The 11396-nt window shown below is 68.5% G+C and overlaps 1 protein-coding gene across 2 annotated transcripts in view; it reads left to right on the top strand.

The window, feature by feature from the left end:
- Positions 1-2237: 2237 nt before the first annotated feature.
- Positions 2238-11396, top strand: part of KMT2D (lysine methyltransferase 2D) — a 28844-nt gene continuing 19685 nt past the window's right edge. Inside the window, exons 1-23 of one of the 2 annotated variants that reach the window (XM_065654484.1) lie at positions 2238-2335; positions 3932-4017; positions 4122-4236; positions 4325-4554; positions 4682-4782; positions 4899-5061; positions 5184-5349; positions 5443-5557; positions 5628-5794; positions 5929-6833; positions 7085-7219; positions 7300-8147; positions 8349-8462; positions 8791-8901; positions 8988-9092; positions 9383-9564; positions 9645-9809; positions 9893-10002; positions 10088-10135; positions 10208-10423; positions 10500-10643; positions 10730-10846; positions 11175-11299. In XM_065654484.1, coding sequence (XP_065510556.1) covers positions 3966-4017; positions 4122-4236; positions 4325-4554; positions 4682-4782; positions 4899-5061; positions 5184-5349; positions 5443-5557; positions 5628-5794; positions 5929-6833; positions 7085-7219; positions 7300-8147; positions 8349-8462; positions 8791-8901; positions 8988-9092; positions 9383-9564; positions 9645-9809; positions 9893-10002; positions 10088-10135; positions 10208-10423; positions 10500-10643; positions 10730-10846; positions 11175-11299 — 4434 coding nt within the window. In that variant the 5' untranslated portion in view covers positions 2238-2335; positions 3932-3965. Of the gene's footprint in view, positions 2336-3931; positions 4018-4118; positions 4237-4324; positions 4555-4681; positions 4783-4898; positions 5062-5183; positions 5350-5442; positions 5558-5627; positions 5795-5928; positions 6834-7084; positions 7220-7299; positions 8148-8348; positions 8463-8790; positions 8902-8987; positions 9093-9382; positions 9565-9644; positions 9810-9892; positions 10003-10087; positions 10136-10207; positions 10424-10499; positions 10644-10729; positions 10847-11174; positions 11300-11396 lie in introns of both variants that reach the window. The other variant, XM_065654483.1, reaches the window with a different exon arrangement.

The raw sequence follows: 11396 nt of genomic DNA, 5'->3' as shown, positions 1-11396 counted from the left end.
ACGTCCTCAGGGCTGAGTGCCCTTGGGGGACACCCCAGAGGGGGACAGTACCCAGAGCTCCCCTTCTCCCCTCAGCTTCCAGGTGGTGAAGACCCTTCACAACAAGCTGTACGAGAGCCCAGGGAAGATGCGGTAGATGCTGTCCCTCCCAGAGAGGGGGGTGCTGGGGGAGGCCAGGCCCTCACCCTCCCTGTGCCCGTAGCATGCCCGTGGTGCTGGTGAGGAACAAGGCAAACCTGGCCCTGCAAAGGTAAGGAGGGTTCCGGGGGTCCCGTCCTCTCCTGCTGTCCCTTCCCCCCCACACACACCCTGAGGACCTGGTGGCCTGTCCTGCCTGTCCTCTGTGCCCCCAGCCGAGAGGTGAAGACACATGAAGGGAAGAAGCTGACGAAGTTGTGGGGGGCCATCTTGCTTGAGTCCTCGGCGAAGGAGAGCCAGGTCTGGGGCAGGTGACATACCCCAGCCGTGGAGTCACCGGAGCTGATGTCCCCTTGTCCCCAGGTGACCCAGGGGATCTTCATGAAGATCATCAGGAGATTGACCAGGTGCACAACTCCGTGAGCCCTGCCTGGGGGAGACCCCTGGGATGGGGCCGACCTCCCCTGGGACTGTCCCTCAGCGCACGCCAGTGGCTTTGGTGGTCTGGGGCCACGTGGTCCTGCTGTTGTATGGAACTGCTCATTTGCACAGGCTGGGGGGCTCACAAGGGGCTGGGAGTGGGGCAGGGGTCCCATCCCAGCCGAGGCGCACCCCCTGCTTGGAGCTGCTGTCCCCCCACATGCACAAGGACATGGTGGGGCTGTCCTGGCCCCGGCCGCAGGGAGCCAGGGCTGAATGCGGGTGTTGTTCCCCGTGCGGGGCTGCGGTCTGGCTGTGCTGCACTGGCAGCCGCTGCTCGTGGGAGTCAGGGCTGCGGGGCTGGAACAATTAAACGTTGTTTTGGCTGTGAACCCCCTCCGAGCCTGGGCTGGGGGGGGCAGCTCCTGCCCTGTGGTGGGGGGGAGAAGGTGAGGCAGCATGTAGGGGTCAGCACAGGGTGCCTCCCAGCCCTGAATGTGCTGTGGGGCAGAGCCCCTGCCCTGGGGCTGGGTGCCCTGGAGCTGTCACTGGGACCCGGGTGGAGGGCTCTGCAGCCCTGGCCCCCACCCCACAGTGGGCTGGGGATTATGGGGGGGTTCTGCACAGCTGAGGTGCCTGGCCTGGCTGTGGTTCCCAGTGTGGCTTATCTCCACCCAGTTGAGCTAATTACGGCTAATTACTCAATTACGTTGTTAGAGAGGAGCTGCTGAGGAGGGAAGTGGGGTGCAGGGGGGGTTGCTCTGTGCCCCAGGGTCAGTGTTGGGAGGGGGTGGAACCTGGGATGTTGCAGCCAGTGGTCTGTGCCCCCAGAGTCCCCCCCCATACCCGCCCTTTGTCCCCCGGGGCCTGTCCTGGCCCTACCAGGGGTCCTGGGGCCGGGGTCCCTGCCAGTGTTCGGGAGCGTGGGGCCACTTGCCCCCCTGCCGGAGCGGGGTCCCCGCGGCTGCTCTGCAGGGTCCCGGCCGGGTGGGCTGAGCCGAGGCCGGAACTGCCGCCCTGCTCCGGTCCCGCTCGGGGCTGTCGGCCCGTGTGTGTCCCCACCCAGGGCTGGGGGTCCGCGGGCTGCGGGGTGGGCAAGCGAGGGGTCTCCCGGGTGCGTGGCCCTGGCTGCCCGGTATCGGGAGCAGCCACGGGCACCTAGCGTTGCCCCGCGCGTAGGGCAGGGCCGTAGCTCAGCAATGCCCGGGTGCCGTGGGGCGCCTGTCCCCGCGCACTCGGGGCACAGGGCGGCAGCCAGGACCGGGCACGGCGGCTGCCCCGGGGCCGCCACGACGGGGTACGGCGGCTGCCCACGGGGCCTCCGGGAGCGGGCGCGGAGCGCTCCCGACGGACACCCGGGGCCGCCCCGGACCCGCGGGCGGGAGGGGGCGGAGCCGCCGCCGTTCCCGGGGCCGCCCCGCCGAGCCCACGTGCGCGCCGCCCGCCCCGGCGCCGGCGGGGTTAAGCGTCGCGGAGGAATCCCTCCCGGCAGCGTGCGCTGCGGCCCGCGTCGTCACCCCCCCCGCCCCCCCCGCGGCCGCAGCTCCCGCCGTGCACCGTCTCCCTCCGCCCGAGCCCCTGCCGCCAAGTAGTGCGGGCGCGGCGCCCCCCCGGCCGCGGCCCCCAGGGCGCAGCGCGGCGGCACCGGCGGGGCGGGCGGGCGGACGGGGCGGGGCGGGGGCGGGCGGCGGGACCTACTTTCCTCTGGAAATGGCCGCGCCGGGGAGCACCGTCCGCCCCGCGCCCCAAGGCCCGTCGGCGTAGGGCGGCCGCGGGGGTAAGAGCCGGGCGGGGGGCGGGGGGCGGTCCCGCTGGGGCTCCCGCGCGTCCGGGCCTGGGCCCCGCGGCCCCGGAAGGGAGAGGCCCCGTGTTCGGCCCCGGGCCGCGCCGCCTCTGCCGGGCCGCGCCGCCGCCTCCTCCCGGCCAGGCCTCCCCGGGCCCGGAGCGCGGCCCCCGGCTCCCTTTGTGTCCGCTCCCGGTACCGGCGATGCTCCGCCGCCCGGGGAGCCGGCGGGGCCCGGGCCGCCGCCCCGCCGCCTGAGCACAGCTACGGCCGGGCCCGGCGCTCCGGGGCCCCGGTGCCGGTGCCTGGGTAGGCCGCGGCGGGTCGGGGCACGGGGCCTGGCGGGCTCGGTTCCTCCGGGGACACGGGGGAGGGGGGAAGCGCGGCCCGGGGACACCGGGGAGGGGCAGCGGCCCCGCGCGGTGCTTCTGACCCCCGGGGGCGCGGGCAGGGCCGGCCGGGCCCCTCTGCCGACCCCCCCGGCCCCGCTGCGCGCCCGGGCCCTTCCGGGCAAGGCGCAGCCGCCCCGGGGCTGCCCTAATCCCCTGGGGATTACCGGGGAACCGGAGGGGATTTGCTGTGTGGCATGGCGGCCCCAGAACCCGCGGGTCGGGGCCCTGCCGTGCCCGGCTGGGGGCTCCTCCCGGACCCCCAGGACGCCTCGGGGGGGGCAGCGGGGTTTTGAGGGGCTGGGGCTGCCCTAGTGCCCCCCGTGCGGTGCACCCGTGGGCGGGTCGGTGTGTGGAGCTGAGGGGGAGCCGCCGGCTCCCCCAGGCCCTTTCCCCCGCACGTGGCATGCGGTCGGGTTTGGGGTCTCTATTACTTCTCCCCGCAGCCATCTGGGTTCCCCTTGGGGTGCACGGGAAGTGCTGGGGGGAGTGAGGTGGTGGCTGGAGATGGGGGCCACGGCCCCCCTGGCCTTTGGCTGTGGTGGTTTTGGGGTGACCTCCCCTCCGCATCTATCCTGGGACCCCCCAGCGCTGCGGGGGCTCAGCAGGGTTGATGCTGGCCCCAGGGAAACTGAGGCACAGGCAGGGTCTGGGTGCCAATGGGGGGGCCCTGCTTTATCGCTGCACCCTGAATCCCGCTCAGCCCTGTGGTGGGAGGCACTGAGGGCGCTTCCCTCCCCGTGGAACCTGTGCTGTCAGTGCTCTGGCATCTGGGTGACTCCGTGGGGGTCCTGGTGACCCCCTGGGTGCTGTGGAGCTGGCATCCCCCCTGTGTTTAATTGAAGTCACGCACCCCTGGCCCCCATGCGGCCTCGCTGGTGAGGAGCAGCTGCCCTGGGAAGTCACTGTGCTGTCCCCTCCGCACCCTGTGGAGGGACCGGGGGTCTGGCGGGTGACAGTGGAGTGGGGAGAACCATCCCCACTGTGGGACATGGGGGCTCGTGGACCCTACTGGGGAACCGGGACCGGGTGCCTGCTTGCAGCACGTGTGAGGAGAGACTGAGACCCCACAAACTCCCCCCAGGAGGAGCAGCCGGAGGGGGCTGCCCTGGCCCTTGGGTGGGGGGTCGTGGGGAGCTGGGGGGGCGCTGGGGAAGAGCCCATGTGGAACTGTGCTGAGAGATCTCGCACCCCCCCGCAGCCGCGGGCCCCTTCCGAGGGACGCCAGAGGCAGGATGGACGAACAGAAGCCGCCTGGCAGCGAGGAGAAGGATGTAGATGCGCCAGGTGAGCCCAGGGCAGGGGGCTGGAGGGGGCTGGTACTGTTCCCCGCTGGGGCGCTGGGTGCTTGTGTCCACCCCCGCAGTGGCTGACAGCTGCTGTCCCAGCAGCCGATCGGGCCGTGGCCTCAGAGGAGATGGGCAGCGCGGAGGGGGACCCTCTGAAACCCCCCAAAGGAGCCTCTGCGGGGCCGGAGTTGGAGAGCATGGACACAAAGGGACCCAGGTGAGGCTGGGGGAACACGGGGGGTGGTACGGAGCTTGTGGGGCTTGTCCTGAGTGTCCCTGTCCCCCCCGCCCCATCTACCTCCCAGCACGCCAGCCCGCCGCTGTGCCCTCTGCAACTGTGGGGACTGGAGCCCGCACGGGCAGCAGGAGCTGCAGCGCTTCGAGCCGGTGCCCGACTGGCCTGAGCGGCTGGTGGGGCACAACCCCCCTGGGGGTCCCGGCCAGCCCCCTCCGGAGCTGGAGCCGGTGGGCGATGACCTGGCACAGATTGGCTTCTCTGAGCGGGTGACTCTGGCACAGCTCTTCGAGCCAACGGGTGAGTGTGGTTGTGGCACTGGGGTCCCTGTCCCGCTGCTCTGGGTGTCCCGCCTGGGTTGGGAGCCCCCTTGTCCCTGACACCCCGTCCCTGTGACACCCCGGCCCTGACACCCCCCTCCCCGCAGGGCACTGCTGGGTCCACCACTGGTGTGCAGCCTGGTCTGTGGGGCAGGAGGCAGCGGGGCCGGCCGGCGTGGTCAGAGCTGTTTTCTCAGGGATCTCACAGGTGAGCAGGTCCCAGGAGGCCAGTTGGTGGGGTCTCTGCCGCATCCTGCGAGGTGCTGGGAGCTTGGCCTCGCCATGGGCAGCGTTTCTGACCCCACCGCGCTGCTCCACTTCCAGAAATGTGAACACTGTCAGCGACTGGGGGCCACCATCCCGTGCTGGGCAGCCAGTTGCCCCCGGCTCTACCACTTCCCCTGCGCCGCTGCCAGTGGCTGCTTCCAGTCTATGAAGACGCTGCGGCTGCTCTGTCCCCAGCACTTGGCCGAGGCCCTGCAGATGGGTGCGTACGGGCTCTGGAACTGGGTGCTGGGTCCCCTTCTGCCCTGGAGAAGGGTCCCAGAGGGGCAGAATCCAGCGAGGGGATGGCTCTGACAGCTACCCCCCACCTCCCCTCCCATGCAGAGGATGCCCGGTGCTCAGTGTGCGATGGGCCGGGCGACCTGCGGGACCTGGTTTTCTGCACGGGCTGCGGGCAGCACTACCACGGGGGCTGCCTGGATATCGCCCTGACGCCCCGCAAGCGCTCAGGCTGGCAGTGCCCCGAGTGCAAAGTGTGCCAAACCTGCAGGTGAGTCCGTGTCCCCATGGCGATGGCGAGGGGGGACAACAAGGGACATACGGGATGGGGACACAGCCCTCACCCCATTCCTTGCCCCCACAGGCAGCCCGGCCAGGACTCCATGATGCTGGTGTGCGAGGCGTGCGACAAGGGCTACCACACCTTCTGCATGGAGCCGGCCATCGAGAGCCTCCCTGCTGACTCCTGGAAGTGCAAGGTTTGTCCCGCTCCCACCAAGGGGGCATGAGGGTGCCTGTCCCCCCATGACGTGCCTCTGCCCCCCCCAGAACTGCCGGGTCTGCTCGGACTGCGGCCGGCGCCTGGCAGAGCTCAACCCCAGCTGCCAGTGGTACCGGAGCTACTCATTGTGCCAGGGCTGCCAGCAGCACTGCGCCACCCAGGACGCTCGTGGGACATCGGCACATGCACCACAGCCAGACCCCCCCACCCAGACGTGAGTGGGGATAGGGGGGCTGCTTTCGGGGGTGTTGTGCTGGGTGCCTGCTTTGTGACTGGGAGGACGTGTCCCATGGCCCTGGGGAGGGGGTGGTCTGAGTCCTGCCCCCCTCACCCGCTCCCCCCATCCAGGTTGGCATTCCCCAACTGCAGCGAACCAACGGACGTGCCCGTCCCCTCGTCAGAGCCTGTGGGGTGCAATGAGAAGCCACAGCGTGGGGGGGATCCCAAGGAGGGACCCCTGGGCACTGGCAGGTCTTCTCCTGGCAAGCCGACCCCTGTGGAGCTGCCCCTTGATGAAGTGCCCCTCGACAAGCCGCCTCCTGATGAGTTGCCCCCCGATGTGCCGCCCCCCGAGGAGCCCCCTCCTCTTGTGCAGCCCCCCGAGGAGCCTCCTCCTCTTGTGCAGCCCCCCGAGGAGCCTCCTGCTCTCGTGCAGCCCCCCGAGGAGCCTCCTGCTCTCGTGCAGCCCCCCGAAGAGCCGCCTCCTCTCGTGCAACCCCCCGAGGAGCCCCCTCCTCTTATGCTGCCCCATGACAAGCTACCCCCTGATGAGTTGCCCCTTGAGAGACCATCTTTTGACAAGCCACCTCTTGATGGAGCCCCCCTCGAGCAGCTGCCCCGCAACGAGCCACCCCTCGACATACCTCCCCTCGATGAGCTGCCCCCCAATAAACAACTGCTCGAGAAATTGCCCCTTGATGAGCTGCTGCCTGATGAGCCGGCCCTTGACAAATCACCCCCTGACAAGTCGCCCCTCGACAAATCACCCCCCAACGAGCTGCCCCTTGACAAATTGCCCCCCAGTGAGCTGCCCTGTGACAAATCACCCCCTGACGAGCGGCCCCTTGATAAGTCTCCCCGTAACGAGCCGCCTCCCAGCGAACTGCCCCTTGATGTGCTGCCCCCTGATGAGCTGCACACCAACAAACCACCCCTGGACGAGCTGCCCACTGAAGAGCTTCCCCCTGCCAAGCTGTCCCCTGAAGAGCTACTCCCCAGCGAGCCGCCCCCCGAGGAGGACCGCACGCCACCAGGTAAATGGCGGATCTCTGGGTCTGTCTGTTTTCCCCTACCTCTGTCTCCCATGGATGCAGGGGTCCCACACCTGGGTCCTCTCCCAGCACTGGTCTTGTCTGAGCCTCTATGTGCTGACCTTGATTTCATGCTTCAATGCCACATTTTGGGGGTATGTGGGGGGTCCTGAGGTGATGCTTATCGCCTCTCCAAGCAGTGCAGGGGGTGAGGGGGCCCCCATGGCCGCCCTCACACGCACCCTGCCCTACAGGTCTCATCCCCGAAGTGGCTGTGGCAGAGGAAGCGCCAGCCCTGGTCCCAGAGGTGTCCCCTGAAGAGGAGATGGAGCTGGAGCCGGAGCCCTTGCTGCCCCCCGAGACCGCACCCCCACCCCCAGATCCCCCAGGTGAGGCTGGGGACACATTGGGGCCAGGGGGCGTTTCTTGAGGCTGCAGTGTCGCCACCACTCCTTTCCACTTCCTCCAGATCTCCGCGCTGTTTCGCCCGTCCTCCCCCGAGACCCTTCACCTGACACCAAAGAGGACGAGGTGCCCAAGCTGCGCCCCCCAGCCCTGCCTGAGCCCTCCAGCAGCCCCAGCGCCGCCATGGACACTGAGCCCCCCGGTTCCCCGCCGCCCCCCCTGGGCTCTCCTGTCTGCGCCCCGGCCCCCACCGAGCCCCTGGAGGATGAGGAGATGGAGATGGCCGGGGGCGAAGGGGAGTCACCAGCCAGCCCCCCTGGAGCTGCCCCCCACGCCAGCCCGGCCCCAGAGCTGGGGCCCTTCCCGGGCTTGCCCGAGGAGGAAGAGGAGGAGGAAGAGGCACCGAGGCTGGAGCGGGAGGGCACCAGCGGGAGCTCCCCGCCGCTGAGCGAGGAGGATGCACTGGAAGAAGGCCGGGCTGGGGGGGACCCTGAAGCCAAGGGGTCCCCTTTGCTGCTGGAGCCAGAGGAGCTGGGCCCTGAGACCCCCATGGAGGTTTGCGCTGCTGGGGAGAAGCTGCTGGGGCACAGGGACGAGGCGGGTCCTGAGCCCCCTACCCTGCGTCCCCGGCCTGACATCCTCAACGAGATCTCCAATCTGAGCCAGGGGGACACGAGCAGCAGCTTCCCTGGCTCAGAGCCGCTGCTGGGGTCCCCGGATCCTGAGGGTGGGGGGTCGCTGTCCCTCGAGCTGGGACCAGCTTTGGCCGATGCCAGCCTGCAGAAGGAGGATGCTGCGTCGCTGCCGCTGGGTGCCGAGACTGATGACTCGCTGCTCTTCGAGCCGGCCGCCAAAGGGGATGGGGACAAGAGCCGGCGGCGCAGCTCCCCGGGCCGCTCCCGTGTCAAGCAGGTATTGGGGGGACCCCGCCAGCTCCAGTCTTGGAGGGACCCACCGCCCTCCCTGCCCCTGCGGCGAGTAGGCAAGGGCCGAGCATGTGCTGGGGGGTGGGATGGGGCCGTGCCCCTCTGCTGCCCCTGCCAGGATGCGTGGTGGGGGTCTGGCTGAGCCCTCTCAGGTTGCTGTAACCCCCCCCTCTCCCCTTGGCCTTAGGGTCGCAGCAGCAGCTTCCCGGGGAGGAGGCGCCCGCGAGGTGGGTCCCACGGGGGCCGGGGCCGGGGCCGTGCGCGCCTGAAGTCGACCACCTCGTCTGTTGACACCCTAGCAGTAAGGCTGGGCTGGGGCAGAGGTGGGGGGCTGGAGGGGGTCCCCGAGCTGTTAGGTGGCAGGACTGAGAGCCGAGCATCTCCCCCATCCCCTTCCCTACCATCCTGGTCCCTTGGAAAAGCTCGGGAGCCCTCGGGGTGGGTGGGGGTCCCGGGGGAGGTGAGTGCCTGGGGCTGTGCTGTGAGTCTAGGGGTTTCACCCCACAAGCATAGGGCTGGTGCGGAGCTGCCCCCGTGCCCAGTTCAGCACCAGACAGCAACTGGTGCCCCTCAAAAACTGCACGGAGGGTGGGGGTCCTTGGTGCTGACCCCCCTGCTCTGTTCCCCAGCTGGCCGATGTGGAGAGCTCGCCCAGCAAGGAGGAAGATGAGGATGATGACGACACGATGCAGAACACGGTTGTTCTCTTCTCCAACACTGACAAGTTTGTGCTCATGCAGGTAATGAGTGCTGTGGGATGGACAGACGGATGGGACAAGACAGACTCTGTCCCTCCTCTGCCTCCTCTTACGGCCTCTCTCCCCAGGACATGTGTGTGGTGTGCGGCAGCTTCGGGCGCGGGGCCGAGGGCCACCTCCTCGCCTGCTCCCAGTGCTCCCAGTGCTACCACCCCTACTGTGTCAACAGCAAGGTGAGGGAGGGGAGCGGGTCCCCTGGCCCTGCACTGGGTGGGTGGGACCATGCTGTCCCCTTCAGGGACCCACGTGGCCAGGTCGTGTCCCTTGGGGCACTCACACGAGGTCCTGCCCAGCGTGTCCATGTGGTTGTGCTGAGCCCTGGGGTGTCCCCCGTGGCTGTATTGAGCCCTGGGGTGTCCCCCATGGCCATGCTAAGCCCAGAGGTGTCCCCTATGGCCAAACTGAGCCCGCGGACTCCAGTGGCTGTGCTGAGGGCTCAGCAACCACCCCTCACCTTCCCCAGATCACGAAGGTGATGCTGCTAAAGGGCTGGCGCTGCGTGGAGTGCATTGTGTGCGAGGTGTGCGGCAAAGCCTCCGACCCCTCCCGCCTCCTGCTCTGTGACGACTGCGACATCAGCTACCACACCTACTGCCTGGACCCTCCCCTGCAAACTGTCCCCAAGGGTGGCTGGAAGTGCAAATGGTGCGGAGGGGGGAAGCATGAAGGGAGCCCCGGGGGGGCTCGGGGCTGGTGCTGACCCCTGGGTTTCCCCCCCAAAAAAGGTGTGTGTGCTGCGTGCAGTGTGGGGCGGCATCCCCCGGCTTCCATTGCGAGTGGCAGAACAACTACACCCACTGCGCGCCCTGCGCCAGCCTGGTCGTCTGCCCCTTCTGCCGCCAGAAATACGTGGAGGACGACCTGCTCATCCAGTGCCGGCACTGCGATCGGTGAGCGCCGCGGCCCCTCGGCATGGCGGGATTTGGTATTTGGGGTGGCTGGGGGGTGCATGACGAGTCCCCACTGCCCGCAGGTGGCTGCACGCAGCATGCAACAGCCTCCTGACAGAGGAGGAGGTGGAGCAGGCTGCGGACGAAGGCTTCGACTGCAGCGCCTGCCAGCCCTACGTGGTCAAACCAGCTGGTGAGTGCCGGGGGCAGCCTGTGGGGCTTGGGGGACATTTGGGGGACATGGGGACTCACCTCTCCGTCTGCTCTTCCCTCTGCAGTGCCCACACCTCCCCCGGAGATCGCCTCGGTCAAGGCCAAAGAGCCGGGTACGTGTGGGGCCGGGGTTGGTGCCGTGGGCTATCTGGGGCGGTCACCAACGCTGGCATTTGTCCCAACAGAGCCCCAATATTTCCGCTTCGAGGGTGTGTGGCTGACGGAGACGGGCATGGCCGTGCTGCGCAACCTCTCCCTCTCTCCCCTGCACAAGCGGCGGCAGCGCAAGGGCCGGCTGGGTGCCCTCAACGGGGACGGGGGCCTGGAGGGGGGTGACCCGCTGGGCCCTGATGACAAGAAGGACGGTGACCTAGACACTGATGAGCTGCTCAAAGCTGAAGGTGCGTTTTCCCAGTGGGGGGGTGCGGTGTGGGGGTGCCAGGGGACCCCATTAACGTGTTGTTCCTCCCCCGGCAGTGGGTGTTGAGCACATGGAGTGCGAGATCAAGCTGGAGGCTCCGGCCAGTCCTGACCGCGACATCGGGGCCGACGGGGACTTGGGGAAGGGGCTGGAGGACCCTGAGGAGAGCAAGAAGAGGAAGCGCAAACCCTACCGGCCGGGTGAGTGTCACCCAGGGCCGCCCTCAGGGCTGGAGCCGCCTCCCAGCCCCACTGTGACCCCCCAACTCCCGTCCTCTGCCCCCCAGGCATTGGCGGCTTCATGGTGCGGCAGCGCAAGTCCCACACCCGCCTGAAAAAGGTCTCGGTGGTGCTGGCTGAAGTGGGGCGCGAGGGGCTGAGCACCGAGGGGCACCCTGAGGACGGTAGGGCCCAGTGACACCTTTCTTCCCCCCTCTCTCTCTTCCTCCCTCTCTTTCTTCCCCCGCTTTCTTTCCCACCCCCTGCCTTTTCCCCCCCTTCCTTTTTTCTCCCTTCTCCCCTTTTTTCCTCCTGCTTTTTTTTCCAACCCCCCCTTTCCTTTGCCCCATTTTGTTTTCTTTCCTCTTTTCTTTCTTTCCCCCTTTTCCCCCTCTCTGGATGGTGAGAGACCGCAGGGTGTGCACCATGGTGCTGTGACAGCACTGTGCCCAAGCCCTTCCCGTGACATGGGAACAGCCCAAAACTCTTTTGGGGTGACACATCATGTTGCAGGGGTTCCAGGGGACCTCCCGGCTGAGGGCGGCCTGGACCCTGGCTTGGCAGAGGGGGACGAGAAGAAAAAACGCCGGGGAAGGAAGAAGAGCAAGTTGGAGGACATGTTCCCCCCATACCTGCAGGTGGAATGGACGGGGCGGGGGGGTGGTGGCCCTGGCAGGGGGGTGGTGGCCCTGGGGGGCATGGGGGTGGGGAAGGACACCGGGGACACCCTGACGG

The sequence above is a fragment of the Caloenas nicobarica genome, chromosome 33, assembly GCF_036013445.1.
Source record: "Caloenas nicobarica isolate bCalNic1 chromosome 33, bCalNic1.hap1, whole genome shotgun sequence".
NCBI classification, from domain to species: Eukaryota; Metazoa; Chordata; class Aves; order Columbiformes; family Columbidae; genus Caloenas; species Caloenas nicobarica.
The sequence above is the reverse complement of the archived record's forward strand: the minus strand, read 5'-3'. Positions and strand labels throughout refer to the sequence as shown.